A 21,216-nucleotide genomic window follows, 5' to 3' on the forward strand; every position below is an offset into this window, starting at 1 on the left:
GGTGACAACAATAAAGGTGAAGTGGAGGCAGAGAAAGTGATGACTGGACAAAATGTTTGCTTGCTGAAGTGAATTTGCACACTTTATTCCATTTTGTAGCCAGCAGCTGCTAAATGCAATTCAGCCTTTCTGTTCACTGTTAATGACATCAGAGACCACAGGCAACTTAGTTGGTTGGCGCCTTGGTAAACGAGGATTTGCACTGAAAACTCTGGGAGGCAAAAGGACAGATAAAAAGTAACTTTCGTGTCTCATCCAAGATCTGCAATCCGAAAAGAAAAAACAAAAATGCATGAGCAAGCAATCTCCATATCTGCCTCCAGGTCATTTTCATATTTCGTGGTTGATTATTTGTTCTTGTTACATAGGCACTCGGGCCGACTGCTGTGATCTGATTCTAGATCTGTACAAATTCATTACTCATCTTGGTTCTGTTTAATAAAAGCTACAGGCATGTCACGGCAAAAAAACATGTTCAAAAACCAATTTTATGATGAAAGTTTTGTTTGAAATTGAGATGATCTGCTATTTGTCGATCCTGACACCTGCTATTACAAACTGAATGCTAGCATAAAAATGTAGGCTTTAAAGTCTCTAAACTACAAAAGAAAAGGAGTTTTAATAGTCAAGACCCTGCACTTTAAAGGGGCCTTTGAAGATTAAGTTGTGGTGATATTTTTCATCATTTTCGTTTTCTTTTAAATTGATACTGCATTATAAACAGACCTCTCCAAACAAATCTTAAACTCGGCACTTCAAAATCAATGCAGAGGTGGTGATACTTTGAATTCTCTTATTAGTAGTGCAAGTTAAAAGACAAGATATATATGTATTTCCTTAGGAGTCAAAGTAAGAAGCTTACAAATGAAAACACCTTTTTTGCAGCATGGTCGGGGATGATAGTGATTTGAAGGACTTTAGCATCTCTTCTGCGACAGATTTTAACATAATAACAGGCCGAGAGATCGGCTGAAACCTCTGGTCACCAGTGTTGGGAAGGTTACTTTTGTATGAATGAATGTATTCCACTACAGATTACAGAATACATGCCCCAAAATGTATTCTGTAACGTATTCCGTTACGTTACTCAATGAGAGTAACGTATTCTGAATACTTTGGATTACTTAATATATTATCATGCTTTTTACAGCTACATGAATGTACCATTGCTGTGTGATTTATTACTATTACTGAAGGTCCGCGGCTCCGAACCGTAGTAGGGGGACCTCTGGCTAATACGTCCGGTTCGTGTCGGGCTCGTAGCTGAAAAATAGCTTTACTTTTTGTTGTGTGGGTCAACTTTGCTAGCGAGAGACAGAGAGAGGCGTTGAAAGGCTGCTCCAGAATTTACTGTTTCGGAGGAAAACACGAACACAGTGTACAGTCAAGTCTTGATAGCGTACTTACAACTGGGCTCGTCAGGCACTCTTTTTGGCTGCAGTGGTTATTATTATATTTACATGCTTCCAGCTCCCATTTCTGCTCGATGACAACTCGTACTTTTCCTTTTTCTCCCTCCCTCGCTCACAGACACACAATGGGTATGACCATTCTCCCTGCAGCACGGACTACACTACCAATGAGGCTACATTCTTTAGCGCTATGTCTGTAACACTCTGCCTATTGCCTTTATATTAAATCATTTTTAAAAAAAGATTTCCTCATTATGAGACGCGAGATTGAGACACGGGCATTAGGGCCTCTTAATGCGTGTTTTGTTTGGGTTTCCACCGGAGTTTTGGAATTACCAAAAATGGACAGACAAGGAGGAGACAGAGGTGTCGTTTGGTCTTGCTTCCCTGAATTGCCAGGGAGCACAGCCGTTTATTTTCCAACAGAAACACACCACCGCTAACCAAACTGCTCGGCATAGCTTAGCACAACAACAACAACAACAACAAAAAGGCGCTCTCTCACCCAGGAAACACACAGTCGCAGAGAGAGTGCGTCGCCCTGTAACCATGGCAACCGTAACGCTGCCGCCTGGAACAACCAATGACTGTAGAAAGCAGTCATTGGGAACAACAGAACGTAGCTGTCAAACAAAACCCAAACAGTCCTGACCCGCGACAATATGAAACAGGAAAATACCGCCGTGTAATCCATTTATTTCAACAAAGTAACTGTATTCTAAATACCACCTTATTAAACGGTAACTGTAACGGAATACAGTTACTCATATTTTGTATTTTAAATACGTAACGGCGGTACATGTATTCCATTACTCCCCAACACTGCTGGTCACTATGGAAAAATGTGTATTAGAGTGTGCTTCACCAAAAACCTACTTATAATTTCTTTGGTTACTAGCAGGTTGTGGTGGTTGTCAGTACTTAGCATAGAACGTCAACACTCATCAACTGTTTGTTGAGCTACAGTGAACCTGTGAAAAGTGGGACAAACACGGGAAATAGAGATCGTTGCACCCTTCAAAATGTTTTCATTTCAGCGCTATAGTGTGCACCGCGTGTTTCACAGTTTCACTACTGCTCAGCAAGGATCTGCAGACAAGTTGGTGCCTTCCATGCAAGCTATGGGTGCAGCAGTGTATATCTCTTTGTAACCATTTTTCATCTACCAACCACTAGCTAACCATTTGGGGAACAGACATTTTTTATAGTGATCTACATATGGTTGCCCGGAGTGTTGCTGACCGACTAATCTCTTGGTCTCTGTGACTGGGGCATTAGCAATCAATTTCACAGACAGCGAGCAATCCCCAACAACCACTTGCTGACCTGCCAAGCAATATAACTTGCTAAGCAGTTGCTAGCCCTGAGTGATTGGAGTCTTTAAAAGGCAATTATGAAATAACTTTATATCGCACTATTATATTATACTGTTTAGTTATACAAAAGTAATATAACTATTCACATTGTGAAATGACTGCCGATGTTTTGACTGACTTTCTTCCTGACAGCTAAGGAGCTACTGGCTGTATCGACGGCCATTTTTCAAGTCTGCTTTGTGGGACTTCTTCATGATTACATGTGTGATTATCCATAATATTCAAAATTGCAATAAATATTAACATACCTACTTACTTTAAAATTAAAATCCTTCTCTACACAAGAAGGATTAAGATTACAACATGGGGGGGGGGGGGGGGGGGGGGCTGTATCTTTTATCCTACTATTTTCATGATATGAAATAAAATAAAAAAAATTGGGAACAGCAAAACCTCTGAAATGCATGTTTCACTGCCTTGCTAGTGAAGCGAGTTCCTTGTCTAATACAAACATAAAGCAATACATGAAATCATCGAGGTGAGACTAATGCAAGAATGCCAACTGGCTAAATGCTTTGATGGATGCCTTCATAGACCAGTGTGCTGGGCAGATTTTCTACATGCAGTGATTGATGGCAACACAGCTGACAGACAGACTAATGATGTGAACAAGCTCCTTAATTAAACATCAATTTGCAGCACATATTCAATTCCCTCCTTCTAAACTCTCAACAGCTAGCAAGTATTTTACTCTAGCTTTCTTTTCTTCTCAACCACCACCTGACGCCCCCATCCGCCTTTCCTTTTCTGTAGGCAAATTGGCTTATAAAAATATATGAGAAGGAAATTTATTTATGAGCCCTGGAATGATGCAACCTAAGTTCAGATGTTCATGAATACATTTACATAAAGGTTGTTTAATTAGCTTTTCTCTCATTTATCAACGATGGCTCAAAAACATCACAAAGATGACAGCATAGAGTGATGCTGCCCACACACACCATAATTCAGAGACATTTATGAATCAATATTGTTAAAATATAAAACTACCACTCTGCTTAAATGCGTTTCTCATATTTCTCATATTTCTTAACATACAAAAACCATGCAAACCATATTTGACTGGCTTAGATCTTTGAGGCTAATCTACCAAGGAAGACATGGCTAATCAATAAGAAAAAAGAGCAAATGAGCATCAGACAGAGATCTGCTCTACATGATTTGACAACAGAGCACTGAAGCCAAGGCTTGTGTCAATACACTGCTGCATAAATACCAGTCAGTGGCTTCAAGCCTGAGTGCAAGTATGTGTCTGTGTTTGTACAATTACATCTAAGAGTGTGTGCGCCTGTGTGACTGTGTTTGTTTCATAACTAGTGCCTCGTGTGTGGGATCGAAGCTTGATGTCAAATGTTATTTGACACATGTCTGTGTAGACTCTTCAAATTTACTGTATTGATCCAACAACAAATAAAGAAGATGCATAGATGAATAGAAAAGTATATCTGTTTAAAAGTTATCAATACAAAACAGATAGAATAAGAGATAAAGAACTTGGTTAAAAGTCCCATCACCAGGCTGGCTTTAGGGTGGATGACTAGATGAACAAGTTCCTAAAAAAGACATTTCAACCTCACTACAGTTTGGGAAGCATTCTAATAGCTGAAGTCTCAAAAATAACTTATTAATAATTGCACCTTCGTGCAGCAATGCTAACATTTTTAGAAGTCAATTACCTGATCAGAGTTTACTCGAGCAGCAACCTGTGTGAGTGAAAGGGTGAGGGTGACATGTCAAGCATGAAGTGACATGAACTGCACTTCCTGGAAGAACAAGCCAGAGCTGGCTCCAAAAACAAGTAAATCCCCAGAGACCTCAGTGTTAAAATATTTTTTGTTGTTGTTGGTGGTGGTGGGTTTTTTAATTGCAGATTGGCAAATTGGCTCTTAAAGCTGTACTGGAAATGTCTTTAGTTTATGTAATAATCACATCACTTTAGTAATAGTAGTAACACTTTCTGTACTTAGTATAGAAAGCTCACTCTTGACATCAGTTGTATGCATGTGGGATGTGATCACAAGTGGGGCCCAAGTTTTATTGCACCTTCACAGCAGACTCGTTTTCCTCTTGAGGGCTCTGGACATCCTGTTGCAGAGGAGATGACGGTTGGTCGGAACTGTTCCTAGACTGAAGAGATAAGGATTTCTCAGGATTTGTTTGGGAGGTATAAAAGGGTTCAGGGTGATGTCTTTCCCTCAGAAAAACGGGTTAGGTGTGTGATCTGAACGTTTTTCTCCACTGCAGTGTTTTTCTTTTCTTTTCTAATAAACCTCACTTCAAAAGACACGCTTGTTTGTTGGTTGCAGTTTTATTAAAGATTTTCCATAACAAATCATAAAAGGTGTTAAGGTTTTCAAGGAGTCGGGCATCTGACTGACAGGCGGCCTTCAATGCCACTAATTTTTGTCACTGATTAGGACTCTCTACCCAGTTTGTGTCGGTGCCTTTTGGAGTATTTTGTATTGCAATTATCTCAAGTTGTAAATCTTGCTGTGTCCACTCTAAAAAATCAGAAGTTGAAAACTCAAAACATCAAACAACTTGAGTCAATACTTGAGTTCTGACTGTTGTTGATTTTACAGGAGTTCTGGGAACTTTTCTTGTTAGGGTAACAATAACATTTTTGGTTTGGTGGAGACTTTTACACAAGATATATTTCTTGATCACTCTTATCCAGCTTTTGGACCACCACACCTGCTTGTGACCACCTAGCATGACCTTGAGTTTGAGTTGCCTCCTAGTTGCAAAACAAGGACTTTTAGTGTTTTAGGCAAACATGTTGACTCTTACACTATTGAAACCTATACGCAAACCTTTCAAGGATATTAATGTTGCTTGTACTGTAACTAAGGAAATGTAAATAAATAAAATGAAGAGGCCACAGCTCATATTTTTCCGTAATGTAAGGGTTAGCACATTCACCTCACAAGTATAAAGATCCTTGTTAAAACTGTGAGAAAACACACAGCCAACTCCAGGTTGGGGAGGGTGTCACAAATAACTGTCAAGTCCCTGCTGGTCCCAACCCAGGATAAAATAAAGGATTGCATGTGGGGTCAGAATTTCGCCCAAACCAATCATGCAGATCAGTCTGCTGTGTAAAGTAAGGGGGCCAATGAAAGGCAAAATGATGCAAAGCTTTCTGTGACTGACACAAAAAGTGTTTTGTTTAGTTAATGTGGCAGAGTTTGGTTTGTAGCTCAGCTGCAGGTGTCATGGGAGGCTGAGCTCCATCACCTAATCACCCGTCTTATCCTTCTCAGGTTTGCAAGAGTGCTGGAGCCTATCCCAGCTACCATAGAGTGAGAGGCGGGGTACACCCTGGACACGTCGCCAATCTGTTGCAGGGTTAACACAGAGAGACAGACAACAATTCACTAATTAAGCTAACTCTACTAACTACATGTCTTTGGACTGAGAGAGGAAGACAGAGTACCTGAAGAAGAATTCATGCAAACATTCATGTTTTCTATTTTTTCATCTTTTTCTTTTAACAGCATGTTTTTTTATCAAATGAGTAAACACAGTAGAAATTAGATGAAGTACACTAAAACCTTTGTGTTCATTACACTGCTTGTGTGCATAAGCTTGTTTAGCCATCTCCTTACTAATGTCACAGGCTTGCCTGTTCTCGGTAATTGACTTGCTAAACTCAATATCACTGTTACTTTTACCGGCAGAAATAGCACCAGAGCTCAAATGAGCAAGCATTTATTAGATATGTGGCATTTTGATCCTGCTGCTGCTCCTATTCTCATCTTTCCCCTCTCTCTTCTCAGACCTGCTGTCAGGCTGCAGTGAGAGTGTTGTCTGTTTTATAAAGAGCAATTCGTAGCAGAGCACCCTTTTTCATGAATAATGTGATGCCATTGACATATGTGGCTAATATATATTACACTCTACATTATTGCTGGTATATATTACTGCTGATGGTACACACAGCTAATATAAATTATTCATTGGTCATTATTCATATCTTGCTGAATCACTGTCCTGGCATAACTTGGCTATGCACACTAGCCCTTCCTCTCTCTCCTCAACTTTTTAAATTTCCTTCCCTTCTTTTGATCTCTCTCTTGCCCAGCTTTCACTTGACATATAAACAAGAATTTCATGAATGTTTTTTTTTGTTGAAGGGATGTGTGCTTCATGTCACCGGACCTTCTCCCTTCCCACCCTTGAACAAGCACATTTATAAACACACTATAAAACACCGAAAGGGGAAAGCTGTGGAACAAAAGAGGCAGGTGGCAGAGAAAGAGCACAGTAAAGCTAGCGAGACAGCAGAGAAAATATATCAAACAAAACAGAAGGATGGTGGGGGCTAAAAATAAAAGCTGGAGTGAAAGATGATAGATAGACTTTAGGTTTATAAAAGCAAGGTCAATAAACAACAGAATAAGAGACGTGAATAGCTTTAAACGACAAATACATTGAATATAATGCTCTGACACACAAACATACTTGCTGTTAGTTTTTATATTTACAGTGCTGGTATTTGTGTCACACAATCAGAAACAAGTTTGCTGTGAATCTGGATCAGTAATATGATTAGGTGCATTTGATTCAGCTGGGTGACATTAGCACTATTAAAACTTCTCAGTTTTCCAAGACCTGCATGGGGGGGGGGCAGTTTTAAAAACTTGGGCCTAATTTTTATAGTGTTGACCTTCATTCTTATCAGCTGTGTCAGTACTAAGCAACTACTGAAGAATTGAGAAAATGACAACGACACAAAAACTTTGAGAAATGGACAAAAAAATACAGAAAAATGGCTGCTGTAAAATTAAATTGCTGATGGTTATATACTTAGAAACAGTATGACATAGATTATATAGGTAGCAAACAAGTGGGCAGGTAGCTAAAAAGAGAGAGAAAATCTCAGACTTCCACTTGTCTGGAGAAATATAACAATGTTAAAATTAGGCACATGCTGTCTCAGAGATAATGAAGAAAAAGGAAAAAATGCGTTGACTAGTTCTAGTCTTGACTATTGTAATTAAATATTATCTTATAAAAGAAGCATCCCTTCTTTTAAAAGTTTCTTGAAAAGCTTCCAGTTAATCCAAAATACTGCAGTGACAGTACTGCCAGGAATGAGAAAGAGACACTTTTTCCCCACCATTAGCTTCTCTTCATTGGTTCCCTGTTAAATCTATTCATCCATCCATTCATTTTCTTCCGCCTATCCAATTCAGGATGGCAGGGGGGCTATAGGCTTTCTCAGCTGCAATAGGATGAGAGGGTACACCCCAGAGAGGTCGCCAGTCTGTCCCTGTTAAATCCAAATCATCACATGCAGACTCTACAGTACTATATCGTCCCAGCTGAAGACTTTGTTCTAAGATAGCAGGCTTGCTTGTGCTTCCAAGAGTTTCCAGAAGTAGAATGGGAGGGAAGAGCTTTCAGCTCTCAGGTCTCTTTCCTGTGGAACCAGCCACCATTTCATATTCAAGAGACAGACACTCTTTCTACTTTTAAGATTAAACTTAAAACTTTCCTTTTTTGATAAAGCTCAGAGTTAGCAACATCACATTGCCCTGAAGCATCCCTTCTTTATGCTGCTATAGGCTTAGGCTGCAAGGGGACTTCACATGATATACTCAGCATTTTTCTATTAGTCTTCTCTTTTTACTCCCAATGCATTGCTGCTGCATGTCTTTAAATTGTGTCTTCACTCCCATAGTTTGTCTTGTCTCACTATGCTTTCTTCCCTTTCTTTTCTTTTCTCTCATCCACCAACTAGTCACAGCAAATGACTGCACCTCACTGAGCCTGGTTATGCTGGGAGTTTTAGTTTAAGAGGGAATTTTTCCTTCCCATCGTTGCTTGTTGAGCATGTGATTGTTGGGGTTTCCTCTCTAAAACTGGAGGGTTTACCACACAGTAAAGAGGCAACTGTTGTGCTGTGATTTGGCATAAATAAATAAACTTGAATTGCATTATAACCTCATGTCAATTTTGTCTTTATAGTTTATGTCCAAAACTCACTTCTGCATCTTTCCATTTTCTTCCATAGACAGACAACCATTTGTGCTCACATTCACGCCTATGGTCAGTTTAGAAGCGTCATTTAACCTAACCAAATGCATGTTTTGGGGCTGTGGAGAAAGCCACGGTACTCAGAGACAAATCACGCAACCAGTCAGCTAGTGGCTTCAAACTCAGGACCGTCTTGCTGTGAGGCAACAGTATTAACTTCTGCATCATCGTGCTGGCCAACATCTCAACTCATGACATGAACATGTTGAGGTAACAATGATCATACAAATACATTATATTTTATGTGCATACTCCTGCCTCCTAGCCACATTTTTTCATTAGTGGACTTTTTTTTCCTTCCTCTACAATGAGATTTGGGTCTCATCAAGATGGATTACAGTTTGTGTGAGGCTGTGATACAACAGTGGCAAATGTGCAGTTCTCTACTTATTTATCCAATGCCAAAGTAGTGGCTATGATTGCAGCTCACCCATACAGTTTCTCAGTATAAGAATCGAGGCACATGTTACAAGCATGCTCTCTATCGTAGGACTGCAAGTCATAAATCAGCTACCACATATGCACACAGATTGCATCATTGAGAGCTATAGATAACCATGTCCTCTGCAAGAAAATGAAAAAGGATCATTTCACTGCAGCTAAATGACACTTCATCTCACCTACTGAAAACTAATGTTGGAAGGAGTCATATAGCACTGTCTGTTGCTGTCTCTGTCTCACAGTCTGCAATCTGTCTGTCTGTGCCTGTCTGTCTCTAATTGTCCATCAAGCTCTCCATCTGTGCTCGTCTCCATCCTTCAGTCTGTTCAGTCCTTAGGCCTTTTCACAGGGGAGGGAACAGTTTATTCAGCCTGTGAGCCTAATAACTCTCCTTCCCCATCGACCTCGTTAGGATATGGTCTATTTGTAGTGAGTGAACATGTGTTTGTACGCAAGGGTAAATGTGTGCATGCTGGGCTAAGTCAGGATCTCATTAACTTCTGGAATGGTACTGTGCTTCTCCCACAGACAGACACATGCACACATCGCTAGTGTTGGATGAAGGCTCTGTGTCTTTAAAAGCATGACTTTTGTACCAAGTAAGAAAAGCATTCATGCATTCAGAAAACAAGGGCATCAAACTAGCCAAGGAGCCTTTAGAAGATAAATTCCTCATCAACAATACTCTATAAAGTATTAATTATTTATGTTAAACTGAGGAAGTATAAAGCTGTGTGTGTGTGGTGTGTGCAAGCATTTGATAATCCTCTGTGTTTGCCTATTAAGTAGGAAGGAAGTTAGAGCATAACCTTCATTAGGCAGCTGTAAAAAAAGCTACAGCATTATGGTAATTTTGCTAATCAGGAAAACGGGCGAGAGATGAAACTGTTATTCTTTTGTTTTTTTCCCCCTCACAGAGTACTATACATGCATCTTTTTAAGCTTTTCAGGCTTCTTCTCACCTGGGTAAGAGTTTTGGGCTCTCTTCACTGTGCCCCAGCAAATTCTTATAGATGTGACCTCTAGTTGTTTAAGATACTGAGGCATAAACTTCCAATGTATCAATATTTCTTATAATCAAGGTCTTTTCCAGGTGTAATGTGAGGCAGAGGGAACTCCAGGAAATCACAATATTTTATAAATTCAGATCAGTTCTCCATTTATTGCACATTTATATAATTAAAAATTGGTTCTAATAATATACCTGGTGTGTATTCATTGAATTGTGCTTTGCTTCATAGGGTTTTAACTACCTGCATTTGCACAGCGGGCTTTGCCCTCATTTAATAGAGATAAAACATCTCTGAATGAGTTTTCCTGGACCCATTAAAAACAGCATGCATGCAACTATAACTTCACATAAAATAATAATAAGCTAATATAAGGAATGAAAGTAGAAACTACACAGCTGCATAAAATATATATTATGTATTGCTTTGCAAATAAATACTACATAGACTAAGATATTACTTTTATTTGCCATGTTTACAGTGTAAACAATGCAGTAGATTAATTTTCTGGCCATACAAATTAGGATGAGAACAAGAGGCTGCAAGACGGTGAGAGTGTGCAGAGGAAAGGCAGGCTCAATTCAGAAAAAAAATAACATAATTTAAAACTGTTATTGATTTGCAAAGGGAGAAAATAATGTCAGACTGGACTCCTACAGGCAAAAATAATATTGTTATTTCCATCTCCGATAATTTATACTCGGAAGTATGGCTCTATTCTGGGACCTCCTCACTCTTCCACATGCTGAACCTGAAAGCCAGAGGCAGGGAGACCAGCAGCAGGAACCTGTATGGGGCAGACTTCAGTGACACATGCATGACATTGATTGGGTCAGAAACAGCATGAACAGCAGCTGGAGTCAAGATGGATTGCAAAATGGTTTGTAGATATGCAGAATCTGTAAGCAAGCTTGCCAATTAGACAGGTAGAAGGCTACTGCGTTTGACCTGAACTTATGCTAGGCTAAGGAATTCAAAAACCCACACTGAGACAGCATTACTGATTTTCACCTTTTCAACGTTGACAAAAAAAATAACACTTTAAACTTGGATTTTATAGAAGAGAAAGAAATGACAGATGCAAGAAATGGAAAGACGAAAAGACAGACAAGGCGAGATAAAGAAGTTTGATGGCTGACAAAGTAGAGAACGATAACAAACCGGTATCATTCCCTTGAGAGTGACACAAGTCAAAATCCACTCAGACAGAAAGGCAAAGAAATCAGAAGTATAGAAATCAACAGGATAACAAATGTCCAACTGTCCACAGTGCACTTTAATTCTTCTGAGTGTACCTGAGGCTTACAGCTCTAGTCAACATCCACTGCTATGAACAAAGTCTGATGGCGGCTGTGGACAGAGATGCTAGTGGTTGTGCTACCATATCTTGTTTTATTAAACATTGTTTATGTTTTTGCCTATTTTAATGTACGTTTCTCCATATGAAAGCAGAGAAATGATCTAGAATGTATGAAAACTTTAGAGATTCATGTGGAAATTAAGAGATTCACCTCCAAGAGCATTACTGTATGTATGAAGGGAGAAGTGGGTAGACTCGCTCTATAGATCTGCATTTTGTCATGCATTTTATCTCAGTGTGTGTATTTCAGCCTTCTTCACTATGGTGCCACATTACTCCAAATCCTGCTCAGATCCAGTCTACCTGGCAAGTCAGTTTGAAACAACAACCAAATGCTAAACGCCAAATGGATTTTCTGGGTCATTGACACTGCCTGGTCCTGCTGTGTTTGGTCTAGCTTTAGCAGCTGTGACAAAATGGCATCTTTAGAAAGACGTGCGATGAGTGTGCCTACTTGGGTTAGAAACAGAAAAAGAACACGCATGTTTTAAAGTAACACACATATAGTAAGAAATGTTGCATTTTCCTTCTTGATGATCTACAAGCAGTATGCATGGGAGTTTCTGGCCATGTAAGCGTGTAGTCTTATTTGTGATCTGGTGTCTGCCTAAATCAGTTTGCCCTGAAGCATTAGTTTTACCTAAATGTATGCCTTCAACAGAGCACACTTTTATTCCAGCATCCGAGTTGTCGGCTGATGTCCTCATGAGCCATGTCTCAAAAAGAGGCTTTTTACACTCAGCAGCCTGAGTGCCTTGGATTTCCCCTTTTTTGTATACTTACTATTCTCTTCATGAAAGATGAAATGATGAAAGCTGAAAGTTGTGGTAATGCACTCTAAATAAATCATTAAAATGCATTTATTGGACTGAAGAACCGATGTCTGGCTGGTCGTAGTAGCTTTAGCAGCAAATCACTGGATATCATGTAGCTACTATGATGCTACGTATGTTGTTTTACATTATACAGTAGGCTGGGGATATTTCTATGAAAAATGCATCATCTTCATGTAATTCATTTTGTACTGACAATAATAAAGGAAACAATATCTCCCAGGTTAAATTAAGAGAGTAGAGAAAGGAAGTAAAGAGAAAATGACGCAAGAGTGATTAGGTGATGGGGCTTCATTTTCTTTATTTGTCAACGGCCTCTTTCTGACAAAAGCCATTTTTCTTTTATGCAGCATAATACAGCAAACAAATGCTGCTTGGGTTATAATGTAACTGAACTACTCAAGCTGTTCCATTGCACAGTACTTCACTGCTAAACCTCAGAGGAATATGCTGTAATTTTTGCACACTCATTTGGAGCAATTAAATGTGCAGCAAAAAGACTAAATACAAAGACGAAATGAGTGCTTTTATAAAATATAATACAAATACTTAAAAAAGGATTTATTAGAACCATGCATATAACTTTAAAATATGGCAGACATATTTGGTTTACTTTGATTACACCAATATATAGAGCAAGTCATGGATAATAAATATTGCTTGATAAATGGACGTGAATATTGAGTGTATTATATAATATTATATTACAGTATATTTCTATTTAACCACGCAGCTTGAAAGAAAGGTAGATTAGAAATGTAGGAGTTAAGTTAGAGGTCAAATGCAACATGATATTCGGATGCAAACTATAATGTGATATTTGTAAACCATGTATACCAGTATCATTTCCAGAATGTTTCCAAGTGCAGTAGAATTTTAAGCACAGTTTTAAAGATAAAAGTCATTTTATGAAAGTTTCACCTTATTTGACCTTGACAGAGAAGTCATAAGTGCAAAATCACGTGATATTTAGAATCACCATATATCATTCCCTATATGCATAAAAAAGTGCAGTAAGAAACATGGTTCTATATAGCTCTATCTATCATTATTATCATTTGGACCTCCAGGTCGAGCTACTGACCCTGAAGGAGAGGTCAGAGGTCAAATGTGACATGATGTTTGAAATCTTTATATGGTACTTTCTATATGTTGACAATAAACACCACACTTGGAAGAATCATAGTTTCTAAATTACAAGGATTTTTGTCAATTTTTAACTGACAATCCAGTAAACTGACCTTGAAGACCTTGGAGAATGTAAACTAAGTTTGGATGGATTGTTAACACGAGCCCATGCTAAACCCCTACAAAGTTTTACCAGAATTCAAAAAAAAGAAAACGAAAACTTTGAGCTGTCATGTTCGCAGACACACACACACAACCAAAAACATAACCTCCGTGGCAGAGGTAACTATTTTGGAGTCCATCATGGATTTTCAACCTCCTCTGATAATACATATGTGATGATGACTATTCTCACTCTCAAATGAACACCATCAAACACTCCAGGTCATCACCTCATCCAATCTTTTAAGATTAATAGGTTAAACCTCAAGTTCTTCAGACTCAGAACTGTTTAATTCCCGTATCCTTTTCAAGTCTTACAATCTACAATTAATTTGCCCACACCCACTTATCATATTTCCCATGTTACTTGAATATCTTATTATGCTATCTTTGTCACTGTTTGTGTAATTTGTTTCCAGCTGCATTTTTCAGTTTCTCTAACTGTTAATTTTCTGTTGACATCATCTCACCGCTCCCCCACTCCCAGCCCAATCACGTGCAATAATCACATACATTTCCACATCCTCCCATCAGCTGTCTCACAACAGTGACCTTGAGCAGCAGGCTGCTGATTGGCTTCTGTGTTGATGATTTGGAGGTCACAAACCCCAGCACTTGGAATTAATGGACTCTGCTTCATGACTACAGGGCCCTCGACACATAGATGCCCACATACACAGATGCCACGGCTAGTAATAGACGGTCAATGGGAGTCACAGCCCTTACAAACCTAATTATGTGAGCCAATGGCAGGCATCAGCCAGGGAGTAGTCGCTATGACACACACATAAACATACAGACCCGATCACGGCAGCACAGAGATATACCTACAGGTCATGTCCACTGGCATTGCTAACTCTTCTAAAAAGTATAACACTTTAGCCAGTGACAGGTGTAGGCAGTGAAAAAGTGCACACACAGCACCATCTGGATCACATGCACACGAATGTGACGACAGCACAAGACAAAAATCAGCTGTAGCGTTGGGTCGTTTGTAAAATAACAAGCTGCAGACAATTTGGACTAGGACTGAAAAATGCAGGTCAAACTACCATAAATCATATAAAAGCAATGCAAAAAAACAAAAAAATGACACCAAGAAGTGCTTATTACAGAACTAATACCCATATATACCCTATGCACAAACACACAAAACAAAACGCACCGAAGAGAGTGCACTGCCACATTTACAAGCACATACTCCAACAACTATTTAATTTCCCTTCAAGCTTCGAGTACACAAACAGTTGCTCTTGTTGAGCTATATTGCTTCTTAAATCCCAACAGCTAATTTGATCTGGGGTTTAAGGTTACTTATTACAGCCAGCAGTGCACTCCACAATATATATATATATACACACTAATTAGAAGACAGTATTTGTCTCTGTTGACAGACTTTCAGAGCTACGATGTTCTAATGAAGACTTATTCAATCTAATGTGATGTGCTTAATCAGCTGGCAGATGTAATATGAAAAGCTGGGCCTGCTTTTAGGATAAACTGGTTTCCCTGAAAACTGTCAGTCTGGTGTGCCTAGTTATTGTTTTACGCTGTACCAAAATAAGTAGAATGTCACAGGCTGGGTCTCCGACCCAGCACTCTGAGTTTTCTTTGTATTTTTTGATATGTTATTAGTTTGTGTTATTTCCTATTTGCCTTTAGTTTAGGCAGTTATTGTTCCTGGGTTTTCTATGTTTTGGGGTTTTCTATTTATTTCATCACGTATTAGGTCTGTTAAGTTGTGTTGTCATTTCCTGTTTTATTCTGACAATGTCATGTGTTCTTTGTTCATTAGTGTGAATGCTTGAAAAGCATTCACAGTATTGTTATTCTAATCTTTATTATTATTATTAGTGTGAATGCTTGAAAAGCATTCACAGTATTGTTATTCGAATCTTTATTATTATTATTATATATTCCGTACGTTTTTTGGCATCTAACTCCTTCAAAACCGTTCAACTTAGAAAAACCATTCAAACACCGTTAGATTCCTATTCTTTTGGACAACACTGCTTCTATTTTTCATATTTTTAACATTTATATTTTTAATTTTATTCAACTTTATTCAACAAAAATTTATAATGTATTTCAATGGGGAGACCCTTCAAATCCTCATTCAACTTACTCATTTTTAAACTCTTACTACTTCCACATACATTGACATAGAGCCACCATTCAAACTTTAAAACGAAGACAAGACATTCAACTATTCAACTTGTATTTATCTTTTCAATATCTATTATACTTTTTCTTCAGTTCCAGTTTAAGTTTCATGATGTTTTTTCACCCGTTTCAGAGTTTATAATGGGTGTGTATGGGACGGAATGTTGGGGCTAGAGTGAGGCAGCTCAACTGCTAGAGTGAGAGGAGCAAAAAAATTAATCTTAAAATCTTTTTTAAAACTGCTGCTGTGTCCGCAGCGTTTGCTCTACAGGTATGATTTTACCCTCAAAACGTAGCCATCGCTGTCCTCTTTCATCCAATGTGTTTACTATTGTACTAGGTGTTATGGTTCTTTCATAAATGTCACCAATGCACAGCCTCCTCCCTCCAACTCTTCCATAGACTCTAATGTTAAAATGGCTCAGAAGGCTCGTTTGAAAATCAGAAGAGCATGGTGTCTTTCCACTGTCACCACGTCCATATAATAAACTCCACAGGCATGAAAACTGAGAATTAGGTAGACTAGACATTGCTGTCGCTCACGGTGAAAGAATTTTGTCAATACGACTTTTACTTTTCATTTGGGAACGATTTGTTTCGGCCTGACTTTTCTGTTCATTTTAAGCAGCAAAAGTGAGGCGCATGTCTGTGTACGTGTGTATGGAGCCATTGGGTGCGGTCACTATAGCAACCAGGCTCACACCTGCCTGCTTAACGAGCTCTGCCTGCCACTGTACCAAGATTCATCTTAAGCACTTCTCTTTCAACTGCTGCTGTGTCCACAGTGTTACAGCCATCATTTTACCCTCAAATTGTCGCCATTATTGTTCTCTTTCCAACACCGTATCTTTCAAAGCTCAGGCATTTAAACTTTTTAAACTGTGTGGATCAAAGTGGAGGGATCACATTTGAGTCATTCAGTGATTCAAAGAATATGACCTTTTAATATTCTTTCAGATGTTTTCTGACTCTAAATGTTCTTTTCTCATTTCTTAGGGTTTTCTAATTTACATTTAAAACATTTTCAGCTTTTTTCCAACTCCTTCTTCTGTGTAACCTTCAGCTTTTAGCAGTTCAGCACCTTTGTTTTCAGGTTAAATTCGGTTTTTTTTTTTGTTTTTTTTTAATCTCATTCAATATTTTTAACTCAAAATTCAGCAATTAATTCATTTCAGTGCATACATTCAGATTCAAGCATTCACACTGCAGTTTCTTCAGAAAATGCACTTTCTAGTTATTATATTTTATTTTTCCGTACGTTTTTTGAAAGCCTACTCCTTCAAAACCGTTCAACTTAGAAAAACCATTCAAACATCGTTAGATTCCTATTATTTTGGACATGACTGCTTCTAATTTTCTCATTTTTAACATTTATATTTTTAATTTTATTCAACTTTATTCAACAAAAATTTATAATGTATTTCAATGGGGAGACCCTTCAAATCCTCATTCAACTTACTCATTTTTAAACTCTTACTACTTCCACATACATTGACATAGAGCCACCATTCAAACTTTAAAACGAAGACAAGACATTCAACTATTCAACTTGTATTTATCTTTTCAATATCTATTATACTTTTTCTTCAGTTCCAGTTTAAGTTTCATGATGTTTTTTCACCCGTTTCAGAGTTTATAATGGGTGTGTATGGGACGGAATGTTGGGGCTAGAGTGAGGCAGCTCAACTGCTAGAGTGAGAGGAGCAAAAAAATTAATCTTAAAATCTTTTTTAAAACTGCTGCTGTGTCCGCAGCGTTTGCTCTACAGGTATGATTTTACCCTCAAAACGTAGCCATCGCTGTCCTCTTTCATCCAATGTGTTTACTATTGTCCTAGGTGTTATGGTTCTTTCGTAAATGTCACCAATGCACAGCCTCCTCCCTCCAACTCTTCCATAGACTCTAATGTTAAAACGGCTCAGAAGGTTGGTTTGAAAATCAGAAGAGCATGGTGTTTTTACACTGTCACCACGTCCATATAATAAACTCCACAGGCATGAAAACTGAGAATTAGGTAGACTAGACATTGCTGCCGCTCACGGTGAAAGAATTTCGTCAATACGACCTATACTTTTCATTTGGGAACGATTTGTTTCGGCCTGACTTTTCTGTTCATTTTAAGCAGCAAAAGTGAGGTGCATGTCTGTGTCGTGTGTATGGAGCCATTGGGTGCGGTCACTATAGCAACCAGGCTCACACCTGCCTGCTTAACGAGCTCTGCCTGCCACTGTACCAAGATTCATCTTAAGCACTTCTCTTTCAACTGCTGCTGTGTCCACAGTGTTACAGCCATCATTTTACCCTCAAATTGTCGCCATTATTGTTCTCTTTCCAACATCTTGTCTTTCAAAGCTCAGAGATGTAAACTTTTTAAACTGTGTGGATCCAAGCGGAGGGATCACATTTGAGTCATTCAGTGATTCAAAGAATATGAACTTTTAATATTCATTCAGATGTTTTCTGACTCTAAATGTTCTCTTCTCATTTCTTAGGGTTTTCTAATTTACAATTAAAACATTTTCAACTTTTTTCCAACTTCTTCTTCTGTCTAACCTTCAGCTTTTAGCAGTTCAGCACTTTTGTTTTCAGGTTAAATTCGGACTTTTTTTTTTTTTTATCTCATTCAATATTTTTAACTCAAAATTCAGCAATTAATTCATTTCAGTGCATACATTCAGATTCAAGCATTCACACTGCAGTTTCTTCAGAAAATGCACTTTCTAGTTGTATTTAGCTTTCCTCTCCTGGTCCTGTCATTAGGTTTATGTCTGTCAGCTGTTTTCCCCCATGTGTCGCCACTTCCCCTGATCACCTCATGTCTGTATTTAAGCCTTTTGTTTTCTTCATGCCATTGTCAGTTCGTCTGTTTATCTCACCAGAGTTACAGTCATAGTCATAGTCATAGTCTTAGCCTGTTTATTTTCCACCTCAATCATAGTTATAGTTTTTGGTCTTAGTACCTTTAGTGTTTTGTTTCTTAGTGTTTTTCCAGCTTAGTGTTTTGTTTCTTAGTGTTTTGCCTGTTTGCTTTGGTCTCTTGGTTCATTTCCTGTCGTCATCGCAATAAAGGTTCACTTTTCTGTTAATCATTACTATTCCTCGTCATCATCTGCTTTTGGGTCCTGTTTCCGCACACATCGGCGCACCCCGCCGTGACATAGAATGACACTGGTTATGACGCAAGGAGGTAGCCGATGCAGGGATAAAGGAAGACAAATTATAGCTGACCTTCTGCTACACTTCTCAGAAAGTAAAACTTACAAGCTCGTATAGATCTGTAGAATTACAGCTAAACAAAACAATCTGTTATACCCTCAAGTGTAAAACTCCAAAGTACCTTGGAGCATTTTCATCTCTCTTTGGATCTCTAGTCAAATAACAATTTACACATTTAAGCTTTATTGACTTTTTCCCCAAATGGTTGATAGCAAGTGAAATAATGGAAGAAGTCAAATATAGTCTTACCTGTGCATTTCTTCAGGCTACCAGGCCGTTTACCATGCATTCCCAGTTTACAGTTAAAGTTTTCCTCCCAGAATTCAGCAAACCAAACATTTCTTCTGTTGTTGGACAGCGAACGGCTACGGAAATACCGGTCAAATGCTGTGTAAAAGACAGACAGGGCAAAGGTTAAAAAGTATGAAAATGAGTTATTATTTTTTTTGTTTTTCTTTTTAAAACTCTACTGAATACATCTCCCTATTTATTTTGTTTAGACGAGCTGCTTTCGACACTTTCAACCCAGATATTGTTAAATGGCGTAATAGGAGAGGGCACCGGTGCTTCAGGGGTTATTGGCTTCATTTCTACTGAGCTAGAAAATTAGGTGTTCAGCACAATGTAATAGATTTTGACACATAAATGCGTAAGTTATGAATAGCCCACGTATGGTATGGCTGAAAAGCTATTTTGGTTGAACCGGTCAGTATTGGAGCTCCTATCAAATACTGACGTAAAGAGAAAGAAAAGCATACATTTTAAAATAAGCTTCCACAATAGATTGGATACTTGTCCATTTTAATAACAAGATAAGAGGAACTAAAAGAGGGGAACATGTTTCTCTACTCATAGGAATGAAATACCTGTCAGCAAGTGGCAGGGTGGAATAAAGATACGGGCAAAAGAAAAGAGACGTGCAGATGAGAAAAAACTACTTTCTTCATACCATAATTAAATGTGAAAGAAGCTTCTTAAATGCATGGCATTTTATCTGCCACATGAACCTTTTAACAATTCATCAGCTCATCGGCTATCTTTCTTTGTTTCCGTGCAGGGTTAGACTTTCATTTTAGCCGTATGCTACAGTAAAACTTTTACAAACTAGGGGATTTTAGCTTTGACATGAACTCTCTGATATATATTTGAGAAATTTAGGTTTTTGGTTAATGGATTTTTTTCTTTTTTGGATGTTCCAAATATGCAAAAATTCTCTATTGTGCAAAAGCCTCAAGCCACCCCTCATTTCTTACATTTTGCTAAAATAAAAACTCAGTGCAGTAATTTATTTAAAAAAGATATGCAAAAAAACAGAAATACAGCATATAAGGCAAAAACAGAGTTTTTACATGAGCTTTAAAGTCAGTGTTTGGTATGATCGTCTTTACTCTTTAACAGAGCCCGAACTTCTTAGGCAAGCTTTCTCGTAATTTCTTCAAGTAGTCTTCAGGAATAGTTCTTCAGGTTTCCTCAAGGACATTCAAAGCTCTTCTTGTTGTTGGGTGCCTTTTGTCCTGTGCTCTGTCTCATGGTCCAACATTGCTTCAATAATGTTGAGGTCCAGGTGCTGGGGAGGCCTATCCATGATTAATGGTGCTCAATTGTGTTTTTTCTGTCCGGGCATGCTTTTGCTGTACTGCCATGTGTTTGTGTTTGGGATCATTGCATTGTCATATTGAAAATTGCTGCCAGTCAGATGCTTTCCAGATGGTATTGCATGATAGATCAAAATCTAATATATGTGTTCATAATTTCATAAATTCTGACAAGATCTCCGACACCACTTACTGAAATGCAGCCCCAAACCACAACAGAACCTTCACCGTGTTTTATAGATGCTGTAGACATTCACTGCTGTACCTCTCTCCTCACCTCCTCCATGCACATTTGGTATATCTCATCCTTACCATTTCCCTTCCTTAAGAATGGCTTTTTGACAGCCACTCTTCCACTGAGACCATTTCTGATGAGGCTTCAGTGAACAGTGTCTGTCAGGTCTTTACTGATTTTTCCCTGTTCCTTAAGGAGATGACTTTCCTGAACTGTTCAGCCACTTTAGATAGTTTTAAGCCT

The 21,216-nt window shown here is 38.4% G+C and overlaps 1 protein-coding gene across 4 annotated transcripts in view; it reads right to left on the reverse strand.

Moving 5' to 3' along the window:
* The window catches only part of grm8a (glutamate receptor, metabotropic 8a), a 294,600-nt gene that overhangs the window by 63,633 nt on the left and 209,751 nt on the right, over positions 1–21,216 (reverse strand). For all 4 annotated transcript variants that reach the window (XM_026146524.1, XM_026146523.1, XM_026146525.1 and 1 more), the window contains exon 6: positions 19,393–19,530. In XM_026146524.1, coding sequence (XP_026002309.1) covers positions 19,393–19,530 — 138 coding nt within the window. The remainder of the gene's footprint in view (positions 1–19,392; positions 19,531–21,216) is intronic.

This window comes from Astatotilapia calliptera, chromosome 17 (genome assembly GCF_900246225.1).
Source record: "Astatotilapia calliptera chromosome 17, fAstCal1.2, whole genome shotgun sequence".
Classification (NCBI taxonomy): Eukaryota; Metazoa; Chordata; class Actinopteri; order Cichliformes; family Cichlidae; genus Astatotilapia; species Astatotilapia calliptera.